This window comes from Pollachius pollachius, assembly GCF_949987615.1.
Source record: "Pollachius pollachius genome assembly, chromosome: 7".
Lineage (NCBI taxonomy): Eukaryota > Metazoa > Chordata > Actinopteri > Gadiformes > Gadidae > Pollachius > Pollachius pollachius.
Window position 1 is genome coordinate 22,122,446 of NC_136940.1, and position 23,193 is coordinate 22,145,638.

Here is a 23,193-nt window from a genome sequence, read left to right on the forward strand (position 1 = left end):
TGCCTGTAGACAAATATTTAAATAATGAACAATAATAATTCATGGCAATGATAATAATTATATAAAATAGACTTTAAAATCAAAAAGCATTACTTGTTTCTTCTCGTTTTATTAATTGGTCAGAACAGAATTCCTATGTTACACAAGAAAATAACATTCTTCCACTTCCCTTGTCAGAATTAGTAAAAAAAAAAAAGTATCTACAAAAGGACTAGCTCTTAACATGTGTACAGCAGTGCAGAAATGATAGAGCGATCACTAGGCGAGACCATAAGTCCCCACACTTAAACACCAATGGAAAGAAGCAATTTTGTAACGTCGATGCAGTGTTAAAAATATGCTGAATCTACAGTAAATGTCTATTTTACTAAGGACTGAGGAACGGTCTGCATAAAAAACAAAAGAATGCTACTCGTTACTATACAGTAAAAAAAAACATACATATTATTATATGTATAATATATAATATTCCACCTTAAAGACTGCCAATACTCCATCCAATGCTTTGAACAAACACACGCATATGAGGACTTGTCCTCATATATTCATGACAGTGCCCTGAAGTTGACGGTGCCTAAAGTGTCAGAATGGAAGCATGATGCGATAGTGTGGATGGCGTCCGAGTAGAAGTCCCCTGGAGACAAGACAGGCTTGACGTGACAACAAAACATGACACAGGTTAAATAAAGACAGTAAAAACAAACACATTGGAAACACAAAACTTTTTCTCGCCGTAGTTCACAACACAAACGCACAACGCAAACATACGATTTCCTGCAACGAATGACTAAAGACAAAATATATTTGATAGAAATTCAACTTAGTGCAAAACATGAATTACAGATTACATTTACAGTTTACTGGCAAAAACAGCTGTGTCGACTTTTGTCTTTGAAGTTTTCAAGTTGATGATCTCCTTCTAAGCATTATTATGACCATCTTCTCAATCACGTTGTAGAAACATAAAATTAGCTACCCGCCTCAGACCCCAAATTCTACTGCATTCACCCTGTAAACAAAATAAAAGTAGTCCCACCCCGCCAAATCTCCATCCCTGGTTAAGTGGTCATGAGGGTCCAACCAAGTGTATCCAGCCCGGCCCCTGGCCTATATAGCCCTGTTTCCTTCAAGAAAGTTCTGGCAAAATGGTTTATAACTCGTCCTTGAGTTGGGAATCTGTGCCTTCGTCTTCTTCTTCCTCCTCCTCCTCCAGATCCTCCTCCTCTTCTTCTTCGTCCTCCTCATCCTCCTCGTCCTCTTCCTGCTTTACTTCCTCTTCCTTTGGTTCCTCTTTCCTCCCCTGGTCGTCCTCCTCACGCTTCTTTCTTTCCTCATCTTCCTGGCTGTCCTTCATCTTCTTCTCTGGGTCCTTCATGGGCACGAATATGATACAGTTAGCTTGGAGGAATATTAAAGAAGTCCAATAGGTAACAGCATCAGACTATTGTCTGCAAAATGTGTTTGTTACCCACCTTAGTTTGACCCCATGTCTCATTGCCGATTTCCTCGGCCAGATTTGGGTCGTTGGTGATCAGGAAATTGTCAAAGATGGTACCAGACTTGACCTGCATACAGGGGATGGGAAACAACATGTAATACACATATTTTACCAGACTTGCTACTGATAATGAAAACGTTAAAATCTGGCCTAGCACACTTTGGCTTTTTTCTTATTATTTTTGCAAGCTATATTGTTGGCTACGCACGCTAAGACGCGGGGTAAGAAATGTAGGTGACTCCTTTTGGGACTCTTTGCTAAGTGTCCAGTGTTTCATGTTACCTGCCAGAGGTCGAGCCCCATGACCCCGATGCTGTCGTATTTGTAGATCTCAGGATCAGCGGTGTACTCCGGGTTGTCAATCTCGGGGTGGACCCACTTGCCCTTGTAAGCCGGGTTGTCGATCTCCCTGGGCTTCCACTCTCCCTAAAAAAGAGCCCCAGAAAAACGCACAGGTTAACATTAGGCTGTTGTGCCGTACATTCAGTAGCTTCTTCCACCTCCTGCGAAACACCATCCCCATTAGGATTCTAAGATTCTATCAAGAGACAATACTTCCAAATCCTATAACTATCTTCAAATTACATATAATTGGTGCTTTACACATATCATGGTCATTACAATCCATTATCATAATTTTATAGTTATTACCTTGTAGTCCGGGTTGGTGACCATGGGGGGCTCCCACTCTCCGTCCATCTCATCGTCCCAATCCTCAGGCTTCTTGGCGTCGGGGTCTGGGATGTTTTCAGGCTTGTCCCATTCCTGCCAAGGTACAAAGAAAATCAAATACTTTTGAGCATGGAGGCACCAGCAACACAGGCCAGGTGTATTGGTAGAATCTGCTGAATGACCTACACTAAAGGGTTGAGAACAGTACCTCGGGTTTCTTATCTTCAGGGTCGGGAACGGTCTCCTTCTCATCCCAGTCCTCTGGCTTCTTGGCCTCGGGGTCCTTGACTTTCTTGGGGGGAAGGACGTCCCAGTCGTCCTCCAAGCTGCCAGACTCCACCTTCTTGTTGTCTATCTTCACCTCATACGTGTTGTCGGGGTTGACGATCAGGGTGTACAGGTGAGTGAACTCGTCATCCTGCAAGAGATCACGGGAAATCAAGGTTAAGATACTTTCAGCCATCGTAAAATACATGCATTTTTATTTTCTCGACTGCTTGTGAATGGTGATTATATACAACCTTTTATACATCATTCATGAGTCAGTAGCATTGTTGAACGCCATCCTCACCTTGCAGCGAATGTCCTTGTTAATCAGATGGTTCTTGCCTTTGTAGTTGAAGATCACGTGGACTTTTTTGGTGCCAGGGCCACAGATGTCAGGACCTACGATTTAAAAACGTTGAGAAACGATTCCCACAATACCTCAGCAAAATGTGACTGAAATGGTGAACGGATAAAACGTATTGCTAAAATACCAAAATCAGCTCATGATGCAGACAAAAAAGGTATTCCAAAAGGTAGGTATTCCTAAAGCATCTATATAATTAGATAAATAAATAAGATCAAATAAACATAACTACTTCAGAGTCAGATCTAGTGAAAGCCCATCTGGGTCCAGGGATGTTAGAGAGCACTCTCTAGGAGGACAACTATAGTCTCAGGACACCTATAGTTTCTAGAAGGACACCTTTAGTCTCACTGACCAAACATGATGTTGTAGACAGAGTCTCCGTGCAGTTCCTCCTGACTGAGGCCGGATGGGAACAGCTTGATGTAACCTCCTCCACAGTCGATGCTCTGCTCGTGTTTGACGGTGAACTGGATGACGAGGGGTTGGCCTTTGTTGCTGAAGTCATCGAAGCGGGATGACATGGAGTAGAAGCGGGCATCCTGACTGGTTTGAAGTCCTGCAGGGACATATTGAAGTTGGTGGGTTCAATATCAAGTCACCACCGCTGGCCACAGTAGCAATACTATTGCTATTATTGTATATTACATATGTTTATTAATGTGCAATATAGCAAACATAATTCATGAACAATTTAATGCGTCTTGCAAAACTAATGTTTGAATAGAAGGCAATTAAATCGAACAGACTTTAGACATATACTGAATGGATAACATATCCCATATCACACGTGCATGCATGTTTAGTACCCCTGTGAGCACACAACCACAGCCACAACCACAACAGCACAGACAGACCATTGTTTCATGAAGAATATTCAACAATTTAGAGCAATACAGAAACGAGAAATTACCCATGTCATTCTCTGCATCACCATGGAACTTCCCTGCAGACAGGACAAACTTGCCATAATCCGACTTGTGTTTGGATTCCACCCAGCGGCTGGTCCAGGCATCTGCAAACAGTGTTCGTTAACCACAGACATTCATTCGAGGACAAACATGACCGTCTCCTAATTTTCCCATCTTGTAACCACAGGTTCGATTCATCTGTCTGAAGACATTTAAGGTATTTAACGGTAAAGGTGGTGTTGTCTTGACGTTCACAAAACGTATACGGTCTACAGAGAGTTCTGGAGCGCCAAGCCAACTGGATGACAGTGTGGATGACCAAGGGAGGTGTTGCAGTAGGGGGATGGGGAGACAGAAGGGGCCAGACGATGAGAGAACTGAGAAGTGTCTAGGAAATAGGATATAGGTGATGCTGGTGATGGCGACACTTGCATCACTCTCCACACAATGCATCAAACTTGAATAAATAAATTAAGTTGTAATTTTAATAAAAGCATCCTCTGTTGGGCAGTCACAAACCAAAACAGTATGAAACGGTGTTCAGGTGGTGATATTTGAAGGCGGTGTAAATGCTAGTGAGAGGCCATGCATGAAAATAAAGAATACTTAAAAAACACATTAAGAAAAATCATAAGATGGCTGCATGTAGTTTCTTACCTCCATCCTCAAATTGCTCCCGAAAATATACATTAGACTCTGCCAGAACAGAGGCGACCGATACGGCCAATAAAAACACCGACAACGCGGTCATTCTGAAAGCTTAATCCTTCCAATGCAAAATAAATAAATAAGATAATTTAACAGTGCAACACGCTTTTCCCTCAATCCAGTCTCACCTAGAATGACAATTGAGTGCTGCAAAGCCGCTGTCGGTTCGCAAGCGCTCTCCTTTCGGCTCAGCACAAATGTCTGAATTCTATTGGTCAGTGGCTTGATCAGGAAACGCAGCGCTCTTCAGCCAATCGAATTGATTAAAAAATGAATAGTCTATTGTTGTGGCCAATGATTGCAGACCACGCGTTTGCTTCATACGCCCCCTCGAAAGGATGTTGCGCTGCCCATCTATTCAATGTGAGCGTTTATTTGATTGTAGTAAACATCTTACCAAGTATATCAGGCAGACGCCATCCATCCAAATTACATTTTATAAAAATATTAGCATCTTGCAGGGGTTATGCATGGCCATATAGTCATGCGTGCCTGATTTGTGTATATTGAGTGAGATAAGAACGGTGCGGTCAATAAAAACGTGCACCGTATTAAACTGAATGATTTAAGCTGTGATATACAGAGAGTACGAGGATTTAGCTTTCGATGTATACTGACACAGCAGGCAGTACCCAGTAGGTTGTCCACCTCCAACGTAGGTTCCGGTCATTATTGCTAAAAAAAGTCAATACAAAATGCAATTAGTGTATATAAAGTAGTATACTTACTACTTACTTGACTCTCGGACAATTACTTGCGTAAATAAATGCTGATCTGGTTAAATCACTGTTGCTGCTCTAATAGTTTCCTGGAGGGAAGTAGGCTAATTTTATTTATAAACTCAATTCACTCCAAGCCTTTACAAGACCTAAGGAACAGGCAAATATCCCTGTGCAGCCCTGTTGGGCAATCATTCAAATCCATTGAAAGAACACACAACAACAGGATGATTTCCATATAGATCTTTTCTTTTTTCTCAAGAGTAAGAATGTCATGTCCGACAGGCCATGTAACTTTGTATCACACAATACATCCTAGATCCATTCAATATATATTAACCAACAAACCGTCTAATACACAACTGAAATATGCAACACAAAATGCTTGTGATGAAAGGAAACCCATTATGGAAGGTAACAATAAAAGCAAATGTATTGGTAGCTCCAAATAGGGTTGTTAGCATATAGACAATATGTAATATATAATCAATAAAAAACATGCACAAATCCTGAGGGGCAAGGACTACACAGCGTTTGAGTCCAATGTAAACTTAAATACTTAAATACCTCCAAGTGTGGGAAAAGAAATACAGTGTGACGTATCAAAATAACCATAGACATTGTCTTCCCCGATTGGCAGTAACCCTGTCAGTGCCTTTTCTCTTGTTGTTCCTGTCTTGGTGGCCGTGTATAGATTTGCTACAGGCCACCGCCGACACGCAACCACACTGCACACGGGGACCTGTTGTTCAGCAACATTGTCCCTGTCTGCGACACTGTCTTTCCTGAATGATCCTGCTCTCCGGCCCTTCGTTGTGACACCAGGAGGCTTCTGGAGGAGTGAAGGTTTGGGGATTAGTGGTTTGGGGAGTGGGTGGGTGCGGAGGAGGGGCTTACTGCGAGACAGAGATGACAGCTCGACTGTTGCTCTATATGCAGACATGCTGGCTAAACGATCTCTGACATCCTCAAGGCCTGCCTCCCCTTCTCTCTCTCTCTCTCTCTCTCTCTCTCCCTCCATCTCTCTCTCCCTCTATGGGAGGAAGAAGTTGATCCGCTGGGGTATAGATTTGCAGCCCTGTGCTGAGAACAGCCTCTCCTCTTTGGGGACGTAGAGCATGGCCTTGGCCACCTCGTCTAGCGTCGCATCCTCCGGCTCCAGACCTCGTGCGGCGAAAGCGTCTCGCGCACACAGCTTGACGTGGCGATACTCCAGGGGCAGGAAGGGCACGAAGAAGTCTATCAGGTGGCCGGACATGAGCTCACTCTGAGAAAACCCACCTGTCGGAGAGATATTATTATTATTATCACAGGAAAACGGGCACGATGGGTGTAATCCTTTTTTTGTCTCTATATTATTATACTAATAATATATTATATACGAGCAAACTTGGGGGGAAAAGAAACCCAGAAAGGGCAAGGTGCTTCTTTATAAATATTCAATATGCTCAGTACTCATCAACGAGTATATCTATGAGATTTAAAACAAGGTTAATGCACATTCTACTACAGTGAGGGACAGACACAATGTCACAGGCAATGACATTAGCCCGACCTACACGGATGGGATTTGTTTGTAGAGCCTAGCTAGCGTGACCCACCAGGGAAAACCTTATCTCTACCTACCCTGAGAGTCTACTGTCTCAGCCCGCAGCCGGTGCTCCAGGTCTTCCATACCAATGTCCTCTCTGTTCTGGCCTGAGTGCCAGAAGTCCAACGCTACGTCGTTTATCGTGGCCCCGCCGATATTACTGCCGGGAGAGAAGGCATGTCAAGTCAGAATTTGGGTCGTTACATGAATGTGTTTTAGTTGATAACATAATACCAGATATGTAACAGTCAACCAACGGAAGAGATGATCCAATTTACCTTAGTATTTACTAGGGCTTGGCAACTTTACGCGTTAATTACGCAATCATATTTTAATGCGATTAATACAAATTGACACATTAACGCACGTTCTCTCTTTTTTTTTAAACTTTGATTTTGAAAGGTTTTGCCCACAGAATGTCAATATTCATATCAGAAATCATTTTTGTTTTAAGTTCCACTTACTTTACATTCAATTACACTTGCAGTAAGTGACTGCCTGTTCTAGTTTTTGCTTTGTACATTTGGTATGAATGATAATGTGTTATTTCATTTGATAATCTCATTTAACTTCAATTGGAGTGGATTTAAAATAGAATTTTAAAAGTGTGATTAATCGCGAGTTATTTCACCAATACTAAGCGATTAATCACGATTAAAACTTTAAAGCTTTGCCCAGCCCTAGTATTTACTAGGGCTGGGCAAAGTATCCTTACTAATGATCCTATCCTATCCTAATGAGAATGGAAGCAATTGTGGGAAGAGGTCAACGTAGCAAATCATGCAACACTACGCTAGAGCATCGTATTCAAGAAATATATATATAAACATACATATGTATAATATTTTTTTGGGATTCATCAACTGATAGGCTTACCGCTAACATTACTGAATGTCTTACCGCTAAGACATTCAGAGCAGGAAAAAGAACGGTGCAGTATCTTAAGAGTCTCTGGTCTAACCTGAGGAAGAGGAAGACTGCTCTTCGGTAGCTGACCCCGTCCACGTTGTCGTAGTGGTCCAGATAGGGCTTGATGGCGTCGATGAGACCGGGGTGGAGCTTCTCCGCCTCGTCGAAGATGAAGAGAGTCTGAGGGCACCTCAGGACCATGTCCCGGATCGCCTCTCTGAGCTGGCCCTGGGGAGCACGCAGGAGAAGGTGTCAGCCCCCTTGGGTCCAACCACATGTGATGCCATCCACAACTATCTGAACCACGCTAAATGACAAGTTAAATTGACCACATTTGCTTTTAGGTTTTATTTGGGGACTGTTGCAAAAAAGCTTTGTCAATTTGATAAAATTAACAGATTAGGGGTAAGACTCAGGACAAAAGTTCAGATGAAGACAGTTATTTGTTAATACGAAATAATAATAGTAATAATAATAATAATTAAGAATAATTTAATCAAGGCACTTTTTATTACTGGAACAAGTACAAAAGTACAAGCACATACAATACGTCTGCAGATTGATTAAAATGCCCTATGTGCAACTGTATCTATATTAAACTCAGAAGGTTGTGTAATGACGACCAGGGTCATCATCATTTTGAAATCCAAATTGTGAAACTTGATAAGATCCCAGACTCTACCACCCCTATTGGAAGTGTGCCTGGTTCCAAAAATCAGTCCATTTTTTACTAGGTTACAGGTCACGGTGCCAGACTGAACCCGGTATTGACCAGATCAAAGGTGCTACTGTACAGCTGCATCTCAGTGCCAAGTGGACCCCATCTCACTCACCTTGTACGTGTCTACCAGCCTGGCGTGAGGAAAGTGAAAGGGGGTGATGAACAAGCGAACACATTCGCTTTTCACCCCCTCCCGGTATAAGTTATCGGCCACGATCCGGGCCACAAAGTTCTTGCCTGTGCCCGACCAGCCGTGGAAGGAGAGGGTGAGAGGCTTGTTGGACTCTGGGTTGTTAATGAAGCCCTGGATGGCCTTCAGAACCACGGACTGAACCAGGTGCTGCCCGTGGAGCTTCATCTGTAGGTCCCTGGCCAAGCCTGAAATGGCCAAGCATAGAACACACGTTTGTAATACAGATTCAATGAGACGGATAAGAGAACATATTAAAGTATCATATGTGGGAATTTAGAATGGTGATATTTGTAATATATTTGTAATTGTGTAAAATATATAGGCCATATGTTTAGTTATTTTTTTTGTAATTCTTTTAAGTCCAGTCTGTAGTCTATGAATGATATTTTAGAAAAACATTTGACGTGTAAATTCTATTAAAATTGAATCAATTTGTTTGAATCTTATATACCAATGAAGAAAATTCTTGTCATCCTCCGGGGTATGGTTTTGAATGTTAAGATACATATTTTATAACTATGACACAGTATTTGACAACCCAATACCTGTCATATTGTTGGTGATCCTGCAGTCGCCAGTGTCACAGCACTGGCCCAGGCTACAGTACCAATGATGTACCACGTTGACGTATTCTTGGGGAAATCCTGCCCAAAGGTCCCTCGAAGGAACTGCTCAAAACAGAAAATGCAGTGTTCAGCGTTGCTTCAAAGCAACTGAGTGACATGGATTTTTTTAAGAAACACAATCCAGACGGATAATCAATACCCACTGAATAGTCTGAATGAATGCACATCACCTCTTATATGCGGGTGTCTTCCCGGGAAGACCCCCGCAAACGTTAGCTCAATATGCATTTGATTTAGATTGAAATAATCATTCCCGGAAATGACAATATTTGAAACGGATCGTATTCCTTACCTTGCTGGGTAGCATCTTCTTGATTTGGCTGACACTCCCCGTCCCATACATTACAATAAATATAATTGAAATAGTACGTAGAAGCGTTAGAGATGCTGTCAAATTGAAAGAAGTCTGCTTTTGCAGATACAGCCCAAAGAAATGGGACAAACGTAAACAGAATCATTGGTGATGGCGCAAGCTTAGCGTTATGGGAGAAAGTCTGGTTACAGTGTGGCTTCTTTTATCCATTTAAACCCTATTTAACCCGTCTCCAATTTATCTGAGCTGAACCCAGGAGGAGAGGGTGGGCTAACTCAACCCACGTGACCACCGAGTCAATACAACGCGACTCTTTCATCACCGGTCGCGACGTATGACTAGCTGCAATATAGGGCGCCGCCAAGTTCACCCAACGCCAAGGCCAATTTAATGTTCCTTTGCACAATAGTGAGACGGGTCTGGTCTAAAAAACTGATCAGGTGTACAACAGTACTTTTAAGACGTTTAACACTTCCTTTTATGCCATTTCGTTGCTGTGAGACAACCGGCGCTCACTTGGAAGCTGCCGGCGAATGGACAGGTCAGACTTCCAATCATGGAAACTAATCGTGATTAAAGAAAAAGGCTGCCATATCGCACTACAAGGCAATGGGTTGCAAAGCACAGCCCTTGAGTAAACTAAAACGATCCTTTCTGGGCACCTACAATTATTCCATACCCTTAATAAGCAAAAGCACAAGAATACACTTCAAAGTTCTTTATTGACAAAGTCACAATATATATAACAGCTGCTTAAACCACCAATGAAGCGTTCCATCCATGCATTGACCTAGAGAAAGGACATACACGCCATTAGAATCGGGTGATCCAGAACAAAGCAGTATTTTATTTTAAATTAAGCAACAGTCAGGGTTATATGGAACGGTAGGGTTATAATCATATTAATCATTTGGCAGAATGTTGTCATCATTTGTTGCATCTCGATGACCAATATGACATCTTTATTGAATACTCACAGCAAACAACTTCATGTTGAATCTTTGTAGCGTTGCAGTGTTTCCCACAGACCAGGAAGCAGTGTGTGTGGGGGGGGGGAAGGCTAAGACGTGGAGTGCTAACGGGGGTCTAACACTGTAATATATAAACTATAACCGCCTTCTCAATGCCATGGAACGTTCCGTTCACTTGCATGGGCCCTTCACAACTTCCAGCGGTGATTTATATTTGATAATTCACCGTTGCCAAGTATAATGAGTATAATTGACCGCTGTCAAGGAAAACAAAGGATTTTTGCCTCTGATGACGTCTTTGGTATCACTACGCAAGCACCGGTAACTTGTCAACACTATTTCTCTGTTCAACACTATGAATGCTGGTAACAAATTAATTGCAAAAAGACACCATGTGAAGTTATTATTTCATTTTGGCAAGTAGCCGTGTAACAAGCGGGATGATGTATAGAACATCGCCGGTCATTATCAAAAATAAGCCCCTTCAGGGCAAAGCAAGACACCTCTGCTATACATTATCCCTTACATATCAAGCTGCTTCGGGTTTGCCTTTGTAGGCGCGTTGAGAGGAGGAGCGGGCGAATCCGTTGTCAGTGCGTCTATGATACGTGGGTTTATCCAGTGGTAGTTGTAAGTGGTAGTGTACCCGTGCACCATTGGCATGTATGTGCGCGTGTGTGAACGAGAATGACGGAAAGAGTGCTATGCAGAGATGAATGAACAAAACTATATTTAAAAATCGCTAAAGAAAAGCAGAATCAATTTGTGGCGCTCGGTGTTGATTCTGTGGCGGTGCTCCACACATTGGTCCATGTATGGGAAACACTGAGTTGACTTGAGGCACCAGTAGATTCAACCTGAAGGGCAAAAGGAATAATAAATCAGAAAAATGCCTACTAGGGAAAGCGTGCTTGTTTGTAATGTAGCAACAATCAGAGTAATATGGAAACGGTAGGGTTATAATCATATTAATCATTTGGCAGAATAGTTTCATCATTAGTTGCCTATTAATACATGTGCATAGCGTGATCAGTAACTCACCAATAAATCCGATTTGGCCTCCACCTTTTAGGAAAGAAAGCAAACTGTAAAGCACACTCTTTAGAGTCAAGGAAGAGCGTGTCAACTAGCAGGTTACTCAGTAAGTAGACTGTCCACATTTATGTTCAGGTCAGACATTTGTGACATCACAGAACCCACAAAGCCTATCAGTTTAGATGCTGGAAACTCACCTTTGACATGGCCTTCGCTTCCTCAAAATCCTAGACCAAAAACATAAACACGATGAGTGCAAGGCATTGATACGACATGCCATCAGAATGTTAATCAGACCTCATTCAGCTAGAGCTAATAGATTAGACTCCACGGTTATGTCAGCATCCCTTTATCATCACAAAGGCCAGACTCTATAGAACCCATTAGACCATGATAGCCAGTGAGACACACATGGCTCCCATGCAAGCGCTACATGTCTGGGGTGCTGTGGATTAATGCATGTTACCATTTACCTTTTACTATTTCTAGAGGTGCTTTCAAGGGCAGGATACTGGATACAAGTCATCTTCTCCTGAAAAGGTAAAAGTAGACTTTGTTAAGGACTTTAGATAGAGAAGTACATTTTCTTGGTGCATTAGATCTTAATCAGAATTGTTTTATCCTCAATGAGATCAGTGACCTGATTCAATAGCATCATGTTAAGATAGTTACTAGAAAGCCTGAGTTGCTGGGCAACTTGAGGGGAAAATATACACACCATGGAGGCTTTCTGGAACCGGCAGTAGACCAAACCACCTGATGAGAAGAGGGCATTAGAATGTGTAGCTGCAGGCAGTGTAACAAACTGATGTTGGATCACGATACATCAGATAGGGGCGAAAGACAAATGATCCCCGTTTCAACATGGTTATTCAGCTGAACTATAATCTCATCATTGTATCAGCATTCAGAATCTGTCCTTCAGGAAAGAAACCTACCTAGTCGTCCGCTACCCCCTCACGATCAGGAATAAACTGCATCACTCCAGTCTGAAATTAAAGAGGCAACATTAGCCCACTTCCTCTAATTAGATCAACTGAATATAGTTAAAACATATACTCAGATAGGGGCGAAAGACAAATGATCCCCGTTTCAACATGGTTATTCAGCTGAACTATAATCTCATCATTGTACCAGCATTCAGAATCTGTCCAAGAAAGAAACTTACCAGGTAGTCCCATCGCCTTGCGGTTAGCAATGCACATCCGAGTCTGAAAAGGCAGGCAGAGGCAACATTAACAAACTTCTTCCAGCGAGACAAATTAAACATGGCTACAAGATGAACTCAGATAGGGGCGAAAGACAAATGATCCCCGTTTCAACATGGTTATTCAGCTGAACTATAATCTCATCATTGTAGCCGGACAGATTTCAATCTACAAATCACAAACCTCACCTTTCTAGTTAATTGGGAGACGGTACTTCAGGAAGGCATCTACCACTTCGGATCCTAATGAAAAGCAGGACCATTAGTTAGAGCACTTCCCATATCAAGCTGATCAGGCATGTTGCTTGACCGTACACATCAGATAGGGGCGAAAGACAAATGATCCCCGTTTCAACATGGTTATTCAGCTGAACTATAATCTCATCATTTTAGTCAAGTTAACCCATGTTCAACCAGGACTGAAACTTACCATCAACGATCCGGGGATGGATGGTACATGATGGCACCTGTAAATTCATTAAAGTCCATTATTCAGGGCCAAGACTTGTGGAGGACAGCAATATTGGATGGCACTGCATCAGCAACAAAAGTTATCCGTCATTGTTAATCAGAGAGATTCCCAATGTTTAGCAAACATTGACATCACTTGTAGTTTGAGGTTTACATCATTAGAGCATTGAGTTTAGATAAGTTACCATTCTTGGAGTCGATCAAGTCATCTGGATGTCGATCACATCATCTGGATCTAACAGCATCTGTAAACATGAGATTTCTAGATTAGATTTGAGTACCAAATGTTTGACCCAATTTTTTCTACAAGACATTGAATCAGGAAAAAAAAAAAGTTGTCCATCATCGTTATTCAGAAAGATCCCAAATGTTTTTCAACATTGCATGTGATGCAATTAACATGAGAAATGGTTAGGAAGTCAACTGACCTGGAGTGGTAGCTCGCTAGATCTTCAAGTTAGTCAGCACCTGTAAAGAAATGATAGCATGAATTATCTACACTCCGTCCAAAAATCATAACCAAAAAGTTAGCCATGCCTCAGAGAATGCAATTGGTGGTTGCGGGTTCGTCATCCAATTTTGTCAAGAGTAGCAAATGTGGTCATCATTGTAGCATGAGAAGGGCTGTATTTTATGGTGCAAGAGTAATGCCAATAGAATCTTACCTCGCTAAGCAAAACTCGAAGCAAACTTGCTACCATGTGTTCAGTATGGTTCCTGTTGAACAATCAGACGTTAGTACCGAGTCACTGGCACCCAAGATGCACAGAAGCCAGATGAATAGTCTCAGCGTAAGTTTAATCAGAAATCACTTCTGTCCACTACTCTTACATAATCATCCTCGACTTGAAATACTGTTGGATAAGCAGTTGAGAAACTTACCCGATTGAAAACGTGATTTCCATCACAAATACAAGGCAGCCACGTTACCTAAAAGGAAATTCAGAGATTGGATTACTGTGCATGGACTAGAAATAAATAAAAAGCTTTGCTCCAATGCGTTCAGTATGGTTGGCGTTTCATCACAGTAATTCAGATGTCCCTACCAACATGTATATCATCATTAGCTCCACTCCAAAGTATGTTGTTGCAGTAAAGACAAGAACCCTTACCTAGTGACTAAAACCAGATTCATTAAAAGGTCGAGTCCCATCACAAATCCAGCACAGCCTGATTAACCTAAGGAAAGGAATTTTAGAATTTAGTTCACAGTGCACGGGGAAAAAAAAAATATAAAAAAAGCTTTGCTCCCATACATTCAGTATGGTTGGCGTTTCATCACTGTAATTCAGATGTCCCTACAAACATGCATATCATTAGCTTCCCCCGCTCAAGTATTACCCCACCCCAAGTATTTTATAGTAGTTAGAAGCCTTACCTAGTGAATGAAAATCGAGTCATTGCCGACATCATGGCGCCACTGCAGGGACTAAGAAGACACGCAGTAGTTAGTTATGGCCGATGTATTACCATGAGAAAGAACTGCATTGAGAGTTGCTCCCATGTGATCAGACAAGAAGAAGAAAAGTTGGTATTTCCTCAATGAAAACTCAGATGTCCCTACCAACATTTATATCATCATTAGTGTATGGGTAAGTAGCAACCATAGTCATCGGTACTGCAGCCATTTGAAGCTGAGACACGTGGCTGATTGAGGCCTAGGATTTTCATGAACTAGATAAACGTAAACATCAGGCAATAATTCCATGAACAGAATAGCACAGAAGTACTACCGTCATTATCCAACAATACAGGCAGACATTTTTACTTAAATTAAACTAGCAGTAACTAATTATTTTTGAGATGATTTAGAGGCGCAGCTACTCACCGAATGTCACTGAGGAACTCGAGACTCAAGGAAGGGTGGAAGTCCGTTATATAGGGAGCCGCTGAGGATTATGGGTAAAAGTATATGACAGTGTCAGTAACTGGCTCCCCTTCTGGCTGACTGACCGACTAGTCACAGTAGAATAAAGAATTATTATTTTGTGTAGATATTGTGAGCTACTTCTAAATGGAGCACTCTAAGCTGCCCAACCTCAACTCAACAACAAATATTAATACTTTTGACTATTTTTGAATAACCAGGTTTTTCCTATGATAGCCTATGTATAATCTGCTATTGTTGGTCGAATTTGATTATCGTGTATGTTTTCTATTTCTGAATAATGATTACTGCGTTGGTCATCAAACAGTGCTCCTTAATATGTGACAACTTCAATTAGGGAATTACTATGTGAATTCAAAAGCAGCACATTGTATTATGTTTTATCAGCCTGCTCATTTCCATAAGTCTAAAATTAGTTTAACAGACAATCACCTCATTCACACTAGCTCACTCTGTCTAGTACTTTGGACTAGTCAAATACACATGATCACCAAAACTCGAATGATCCACTTAGCTGGAAGTCTTGTTTTGTGACTATAGGTTTAGAAAATGTATAATAGTGAAGCATACATCAAATGATTATTACAAAGTAATTCAGTTCACTCATGAAGATTTAATAGTATGCATCAATAAACATGAAAATCAGATACAATCATTGCTCATAAGAATGAAATAAAAAATACATGGTCTGATGGCTTTCTATGAAGAATCGCTTGGTGATTATGAAATGGAATAACAAGGCCTCAATTCAATTTCAATGTAAAAGACAAACAATAAAAACTGGCTTTTAGTTTTATTAAACTGCAACTTTTAATTTGTTATTCTAAATGAGAAAATCTTAAAATTATGAAACAAATATGCATTTTTATGTGAAAGTTTTTCCACAAGGCTTTTTCCATATTGGCTAATATATCGATGGCGAAAAACACAATCATATTCAACACTTGATTTCAGCGGGTTCGGTGTAATATGCCTTTGTGAATGAGAATATGGATGACACCAGCATAGTTGGAAAGTAATCTATATTTTGACCAGTATGGTTCCCATATTTAAAAACATTGGACATAAGTTTAAATTCAAGCACACAACTTAGACTTGAGTAGCCCTCTATGAAAAAGTATCAGAACTCAACCATCGGTTCGATGTAGCCTCTTTCCCAAACTCTTAAAAACACGTTTCCACCATGTCAGTAGCCAACCATGACTTCCGTCAGGGAGATGCCTAGGAGAGAAGATATGCCGAACGAACAGGAATCTCTTGGCGCATCCTTGCTCCCCACAACCCCGTCACCACGCCTTACAATTATCCGGACACCGAAAAAACAGGTCAACATTCAATTGTTCATAAATGCTTGCACAAAAGAAATAAGTCATTCCAGACGAGTGGATAGCCAATCCCAAGATCCTTTTCCGGAGGAAGGTGGAGTTAAACCTTTAACTTAACAGCCTAGTTCCATGCCGAGAGCCAATGAGTGCTCAGATTCGTTCTCGGCATTGTGAAGCCATACCACTTATCTAATAAAAAAATAACCAATACCACTATCATAGTCTAAATGTGTGTAGATGCTACCACGCTTGTCGGTCTTGCTTCCGCTCACAAGTGCGTCAGCTCAGTTAAAGGAGGCATTGAGATGTCCAATGGCGTAAATGGAATGAATACTTAACATGTGAAGCCTTTAAAAGTTCTTACCCTCAAATATTTAAACTATTGCCAGAATGGAAAAAAAATAAAGATCGCAAACAAATAAAAAAAAGTATATATCTATATATATATATATTTATATATCCACCATATGTATATCTATATATAAACAACAGTTGTCACTAGTTGTGTGTAGGCAAGCCAAGATGTCCTCTCTTCTGTCGTTGCGAGGTCCTTCCCTCGTCCGGTCTGCGGGTGATGGGAGGGGACTGCAGCCGTCGCTCCACCCTCAGCAGTTTCCCTGAGATGTAGTATGCCGTATTGTTTCTGTTGAGGTTCGTTTCACTTTAACACCATCAACAGACGCATCAACCCTCCTCCACCACACCCATCCTCACCACCACAATCACCATCACCATCACTCCTTCTGCTGCTCTTCCTCCTCCTACGCATGATCATCCCTTGCCCCGGATCGGGGACAGGCTTGATTGTAAAGTCCATACGGACAAGAGTTGTTGCAAAGAACGGATGTGCAGAAAGTCCTGTGTCCCTTGCACTGTGCTGCATGGTTTAGTCTTTTTTTTTTTTTTTCATTTTGCTCCCCGACTGACTTCATTCAACATTGGTTCATCATCAAACGCAAAGCTGTGTACATATTCAATCATTCAAGTCATTTCGAAGGCTTGGAAAATAGGTCATGTGCAAATGAGTTCTTATGAAGACTCCCGTGTTGTGTGACGTGTGTGTGTGTGTGTGTGTGTTGTTTGGCCGTTTGTGTGTGTGCATGTGTGTGGATGTGAGGGAGGTCGTCTCAGGGCCGTGGTTGAGCTATCCTCTTTAGTAGCGGCTCGTCGTAGACCCAGCACTCGCCGTCTTCATGGAACAACTGGAGAGAGACGGAACACAGTCAGTACCGTTGGTGTAGACCAGGGGTCTCAAACTCAACTTACCTGGGGGCCGCTGGAGGTAGAGTCTGGGTCAGGCTGGGCCGCATCAAGTATTCCACAAAAAAAAGTAGCACAACTGACCCAATCTAAGTTAATGATCGGGCTATAATTAGAGCACGTTGAATATGTAATCGCTGACAACAGGGGACATTTCATAGTGGTTGGTGGAAACCGGGACATTTTAGCGTCCTTTGGCTTTTGTCGGGACTCAGGACACGCAACTCAAAATTGGGACTGTCCCGGCAAAACCGGGACATCTGGTCACCCTACACAAGTGATAAAAAAGTGTGGCAAGCGACTCAGCAAAAATGTGCGTTTGACAACACACGGGCCGCACTAACACTAAACTTTGATGTCAAGTAGGGGGCCACAATATATCATCCCGCGGGCCTCAATTGGCCCCCGGGCCGCGAGGTGTAGACTGTACATATCACAAGGGTTTATGTCAATTATTTCTCATTACTGGCCCCCTATGGTCGGTAAGCGAACTGCAGCCTGCTGGAGCTTGTGTATTCACAGTAGTGGAATGCAAGCATCATGGGTTGAGAGACAATGACAATCATTAACTAATATTAGGTATAACCATGAACAAAAGTTAGTCATAAAAACAGACAATGGGAGTGGTGTGAGTAGATAAATAGCAAAGAAGATGTACAAAATTAAAGGCTATCAGACATTTTTGCGCTTATCCACGCTTACACGTCACTTCTTCCTTTTTCCCGGCACAACCAGCCCAGGTTCAAACATAATACAAATGAGCTCACAGGCTGTTGAACGCAGCAGAGAGAGTCGGGGAAGATTTCATGTTTTAGGTTCAATTACATCTTGTTCATATGTTTGCTTTGACTTTGGGGAGCAGCTGCCCACTTCCATGTCTTCCAGAATACTTGGACACCAAATAGCAATAATCAATGCCACAAAAAAAAATCATGCATTGATATTCTAAGTCAAATAATTGACCAATACTGGCCGGCCAGAGTAGGAGGAGGAGGAGGAGGAGGAACGTGTCTCACCCGTGTCTCCCACTGCCTCTCGTTCTCCTTGCGCTCGCGGGCCTCGCCCCTCTGCTTCTCCTCCAGGTAGTGCTTGGCCTCCGTCGCCATGTCGATGTCCTTCAGCTTCAGGTTCAAGGTCACGTCTCTCCACATTCTGGTGAAGGGGTGGGGGAGACACAGACCGGGTTTTAGGGTGTTGGTTGCCCATTTGCCCGGAACCCACCCCCAAACGCACTGGACAATGTGCAATTGCGTAATATTTATTTATTTTACATCTACCTGTGGATCTTTTTTATATGCATTTTCAATTATGTGCAATATTATTCACTTTTTATTGACTTATTTGATTGACTTTCACTGTGGGTCTATTTTTTGTTTGACAATTGTAGTGAATCCCCAAGGGGATGAATAAAGTATCTATTTATCCATCCATCCATCCATCCATCCATCCATCCATCCATCTACCATTCATCATACCAATAACCTGGTTATATAAAAAAGGTACAACACAAAACAAATACATCTACAAGGCTGTCTTTAAGGTCACATAATTGGTGATTCCAACCCTGGATCCCAGTGTAAAGTATGCCATCGACGTGTACATTGAGCCGTGCGCATCTGTGGAGAGATGGCAGTGTTTCTTCTCACCTTCGAGATTCGTAGTCCAACTGGTCTTCAAGCTTGCGGACCTTCTTCTTAATGATGTCCATCTTTTTGGTGTCTATGAACAAAGCGTTCTCCTGCAACACAATTTTTTTTTAACATCGTTAGTGTCCATCATAGCGCATGGCTTATCCTTCACATAGCCAGTATGCTGCGCAGAAAAACCTTAAACTGCATTAGTAACTTTTTCACTGCAGTCATCACTTTGTGGTTTAAACATATTGGTAACTGTAACTGCAGCCAGTGAGACACTAGACACTGCAGTGCCTAAGAAAAAAGGATTATGCCCTCGCTAAATGAATTTGGCCTGCGGAGAAGGTGAGGACATCTAATTTTGAACAAAAGTGATGGCTGCAGTGAAAACAGTACATAGTGCATGTATAGAAAGTTCCCACCATAAAGCTAAAGTGGAAGATACTTCACTTCAGAACAGAACTCACCCCAGATGCCCACTTGGCGTACATCACGCCGTTCCACTCTCCTTCGATGGCACAGAAGGACTTCTTATCGTTGGGCGTACTGCCACGGAACAAAGGAACAAACGGTTACCGCCAAAACTCACTTGTTCATAGTCTTAGACTCTGCATAGCCTCCCCCATTATACCCCCCCCCCCACACACACCACTCTTACGCACTTATTGTATGTTGTATGTCCTTGCACTTAATAATAGCACTTAGTATTATGACACAACTATCTTTGTTGTGTCTGGGGAATGGGTCAACCTAGCAATTGTTAGTGCTCTGCACTTGGTGCTATGAACATCCTTACTGTACCACCAACATATTGTTTCTTTGTTCTGACAGATGTAGCTATTGTAGGTCGCTTTGGATAAAAGCGTCTGCCAAATGCGCTGTAAATGTAAATCTAATTGTAAGCCAAGACTGGGATTTTGCATTTTTCCACAAAGCCTTTCAGCAAAACACTTGTAAAGACTCAAGAGGCACAATCACGCAGGAGCTAAAGGCTCAGTTATGGTTCCATGTCGACGCAACGAAATGAGCACCAAGAAGCTTCGTCGTGAAACTGTTTCGGTTCTGCATCCTGTTTTTAGTGAGCGGACCGATCACAGCCCTTACTGCTGCGTCGCCTCGACCAAGGATAAAAATGTTGTGAGGTGCACTTCAGGCCCTTGCGGTGGACGCAAGGAGGGTCCGCAAGGACGTAATGGGTCCTTAAACCCCCTTGCGTTGCATCGACGTGGAACCATAACTACGCCTCAACCCTGCGGGAGCGGTGAGCCCCTGCGTCGGACCCAAACGGCGAGCCGTCCGGTCCACTTACAAGATGTCCGCCGTGATGCGGTGCTTCTTGCCGCCGTAGAAGGGCTTGGTGTGGAACACGATGTTGGCGCTGTAGCCCGACTTGGAGCAGACGATGCTGCACTCGCCGCCCAGCTCCACCCAGGGCACCGTCAGGATGGACCTGCACACACAGGCGGAGGGTTGATTGATGAAGAAAAACGATGTGTCATCAATTGGCAGAAACAAAAACGGTTTAATCCCATCCCCTTTCATTAAATCATACAACTATTAGAAACTACTACCAGTTTCCTTTAGTTAAATTACACTCGCAATTAATGCAATTATTACCTGAAAATAAATATATTATATATTAATAAAGTTCAAACACATAATCATAATAATGATAAATACATTTTGTTGTTTTATTTAAGCGAACTTTAACCAGGCAAGTTTTGACAGAATAATAACTCAAGGTTAAGGATAAAGTCCAAGAGAGATGGACGGACACGGCGATCAGACGATGCCTACCTGCCGTAGCCATTAGGGAAGGTGAGGATGTAGTGTTCGTCATGCTCCAAGCAGGATACACACCCTGGAAGCCCCAACCGAGGAAGAGACACGGCAGTGTTACTTAGGACACAGTGCAGTCATGATAGGGCTCCCAAAGTCCCGGAGCGGGATAATGGAAAGGAGGCGTTCAGACAAACCTTGGCCGATGTTGTGGACGCCTATGGACATCCCGAGGAACTTCGACTTGGTCCAGATGTGTGCGTTAAATTGGATCTTCTTACCGGAACACTCTGCATAGAACGCGGAAACTAAAGAGGAGCAGAGAGGTTTTTGGTTAAAGTGTTTAATCAAATGCATCTCGTTTTTTTTTTCTCTCCAGAGAATAAGCCCTTCTAAACAATTAAAATTTTTTCGAAATCGAAAAAAATACATTTGAATCCATGAAATGATTCAAATGTCTTGGATGGGGTTTAAGAAGGCGGTGCGACATGGATGTAGGCCCTACTCACTGGGCGGGTGATGAGAGACCTGCTCTGCTACGAAGGACACGTTGTTGGGTGAAACCCAAGGGAGGGGACCGTCTGACACCGTCTCCTGGAGAGAGGGAGAACAACGGAACGGAAGAGAGAAGAATAAGAAGCAAGCGGGTGGATCCAGAAAGCAAGGAGACTCCCGTTTGCATCAGCGTCCGTGTGGGACTCTCCGTCGCCCGTCACATGTTCAGAGTTCACGTTCGCCCATTCACGCACATATTCACACACCGACGGCGGAGTCGACCGCGCAAGGCGACAGCCAGCTCGCCGGGAGCAGTTAGGGGAAGGTGTCTCGCTCAGGGACACCTTGGCACTCAGCTAGGAGGACCCGGGGATCGAACTAGCAACCTTCCGGTTACCGGCCGACCTGCTCCACCTCCTGAGCCACACGCCGCCGCTGGGGCAGCCCTCCGACGCGCCTCACCGTGGGGGCAACGGGGGGTGGTGGGGGCTCCTCCACGGTCTCGTTTGGCATGTCCCAGTGGCAGTAGAAGACCTCTCCCAGGATGGGGTTGTAGGGTTTCTTGGCCACCGAGCCCTTCCTCCCCGCATGGAAGGCAGACAGGTACCACTTGACGACCTGCACCATGCGCTCACGGGGCTCCGGCTGCTCAGCGATGCTGCGTGGGGGGGGACGGGGGGAGACGGGGACATGATGTCAGGTGTCTGTTTTGAGGACACTTGTGCCTTCAAATATGACTGGATTTGGGTGGACTGCATCTAGCTCTGTGTGTGTGTAAGTGTGAGGGTTTCAGGTTTTCTGGAGTAGGATCAGGTTAAATGAGTTTAGTCATTACATTATATAGAAGTTGTCTTGAATGTGTGTGTCTCTCAAGTGTGTGTTTCTAATATTGATGGTTCATACTGATGCTAAAAAAAACAACACTAGCTGACATGTCATTCGTGTGGTCCGCAGCATTGGACCAGAAGTCCTATATTAAAAAAAAAAGGACCTACCTCACAAACAAATCTGGATGAGCAAAGAAATCTGCATACATTTCTAGTAAAGACCTCCGCTCTAGAATGAAGGTCGGAAGAACCACCTGTGAAATGCGAAGAGAAGAAACTATGAGTAACTATAGTATATCATGAATACAATACTTACTATATTATGACCTGTAGTGCTATAGTGTTGCTCATATTACAAATATTGCGAATATTTGTTCCAATATTGCGATTGCGATTTAGTACGCAATTTTTCTTTTTAAAGTTCCTTATGTTTTGTATTATTCACAAAATAAGCAATAAATCATTCTATAATCTGACCAACACAACATTGGAAGCAGTCAACATATAAACTGCTCTTTCCGTTAGGCCAGGCCTATGGGTTGAGATGAATGGATGCATGAATTTAAGTTACAACATCTTTATTTAACTATTGAATTGTAAGAGAATGTGTATATTAACCGATGTAAGCCGCTTTGGATAAAAGCGTCTGCTAAATGCCCTAATTGTAATTGTAAAAGAAAAATTAAATAGGAATCTTACAGATCTCCAGTCAGTAACAGTAGCTTATCTTCTACTACATAGCGATGTGGGTTTGAATTCGATGAACCATTCAGGCCTACTACTGGGAGCCCTCGAGACACAGTGGGAGC

The 23,193-nt window shown here is 42.6% G+C and overlaps 3 protein-coding genes and 1 long non-coding RNA gene across 10 annotated transcripts in view; all 4 read right to left on the reverse strand.

The window, feature by feature from the left end:
* Positions 1-108: 108 nt before the first annotated feature.
* On the reverse strand, positions 109-4,573 carry calr (calreticulin). Its single transcript, XM_079740275.1, has 9 exons — positions 4,370-4,573; positions 3,715-3,816; positions 3,157-3,360; positions 2,742-2,836; positions 2,379-2,588; positions 2,150-2,263; positions 1,781-1,924; positions 1,473-1,565; positions 109-1,369 (listed from the first exon to the last, which is right to left on the reverse strand). Exons 1-9 carry the CDS (start codon positions 4,461-4,463, stop codon positions 1,151-1,153), a joined length of 1,275 nt encoding a protein of 424 aa, XP_079596401.1. The 5' UTR covers positions 4,464-4,573; the 3' UTR covers positions 109-1,150.
* A 794-nt stretch (positions 4,574-5,367) lies between these two features.
* Positions 5,368-9,712, reverse strand: tor3a (torsin family 3, member A). Its single transcript, XM_079740624.1, has 6 exons — positions 9,472-9,712; positions 9,099-9,221; positions 8,473-8,738; positions 7,692-7,867; positions 6,766-6,890; positions 5,368-6,420 (listed from the first exon to the last, which is right to left on the reverse strand). Exons 1-6 carry the CDS (start codon positions 9,635-9,637, stop codon positions 6,173-6,175), a joined length of 1,104 nt encoding a protein of 367 aa, XP_079596750.1. The 5' UTR covers positions 9,638-9,712; the 3' UTR covers positions 5,368-6,172.
* A 525-nt stretch (positions 9,713-10,237) lies between these two features.
* Positions 10,238-15,019, reverse strand: LOC307078592. 2 transcript variants are annotated; one of them, XR_013811994.1, is made up of 17 exons: positions 15,005-15,019; positions 14,555-14,605; positions 14,289-14,355; positions 14,059-14,106; positions 13,842-13,893; positions 13,605-13,644; positions 13,362-13,421; positions 13,136-13,172; positions 12,895-12,948; positions 12,667-12,709; positions 12,437-12,487; positions 12,217-12,254; positions 11,972-12,030; positions 11,696-11,725; positions 11,505-11,528; positions 10,470-11,320; positions 10,238-10,282 (listed from the first exon to the last, which is right to left on the reverse strand). It is a non-coding gene; the product is annotated as an uncharacterized lncRNA (long non-coding RNA). The 2 variants fall into 2 exon arrangements; XR_013811995.1 differs by lacking the exon at positions 10,238-10,282 and having other exon boundaries at positions 10,295-11,320.
* A 638-nt stretch (positions 15,020-15,657) lies between these two features.
* Positions 15,658-23,193, reverse strand: part of osbpl9 (oxysterol binding protein-like 9) — a 31,391-nt gene continuing 23,855 nt past the window's right edge. For all 6 annotated transcript variants that reach the window (XM_079739805.1, XM_079739804.1, XM_079739803.1 and 3 more), the window contains 10 exons: positions 22,553-22,638; positions 22,020-22,215; positions 21,572-21,656; positions 21,260-21,370; positions 21,081-21,144; positions 20,593-20,733; positions 19,751-19,829; positions 19,296-19,387; positions 18,666-18,801; positions 15,658-17,591 (listed from right to left, as the gene is read on the reverse strand). In XM_079739805.1, coding sequence (XP_079595931.1) covers positions 17,517-17,591; positions 18,666-18,801; positions 19,296-19,387; positions 19,751-19,829; positions 20,593-20,733; positions 21,081-21,144; positions 21,260-21,370; positions 21,572-21,656; positions 22,020-22,215; positions 22,553-22,638 — 1,065 coding nt within the window. In that variant the 3' untranslated portion in view covers positions 15,658-17,516. The remainder of the gene's footprint in view (positions 17,592-18,665; positions 18,802-19,295; positions 19,388-19,750; positions 19,830-20,592; positions 20,734-21,080; positions 21,145-21,259; positions 21,371-21,571; positions 21,657-22,019; positions 22,216-22,552; positions 22,639-23,193) is intronic.

Excerpts from the sequence above, each read along its gene's own strand:
- calr (XM_079740275.1), bottom strand. The coding sequence starts at position 4,463 with ATGACCGCGTTGTCGGTGTTTTTATTGGCCGTATCGGTCGCCTCTGTT. Across the intron at positions 3,817-4,369 it reads GGAGCAATTTGAGGATGGAG|ATGCCTGGACCAGCCGCTGG; the intron begins GTAAGAAACTAC and ends CACTGTTTGCAG. Across the intron at positions 2,837-3,156 it reads TGTCTACAACATCATGTTTG|GTCCTGACATCTGTGGCCCT; the intron begins GTCAGTGAGACT and ends TTTAAATCGTAG.
- tor3a (XM_079740624.1), bottom strand. The coding sequence starts at position 9,637 with ATGATTCTGTTTACGTTTGTCCCATTTCTTTGGGCTGTATCTGCAAAA. Across the intron at positions 6,891-7,691 it reads GCAGTCTTCCTCTTCCTCAG|TAATATCGGCGGGGCCACGA; the intron begins GTTAGACCAGAG and ends CTCTCCCGGCAG. Across the intron at positions 6,421-6,765 it reads TGAGACAGTAGACTCTCAGG|GTGGGTTTTCTCAGAGTGAG; the intron begins GTAGGTAGAGAT and ends TCTCTCCGACAG.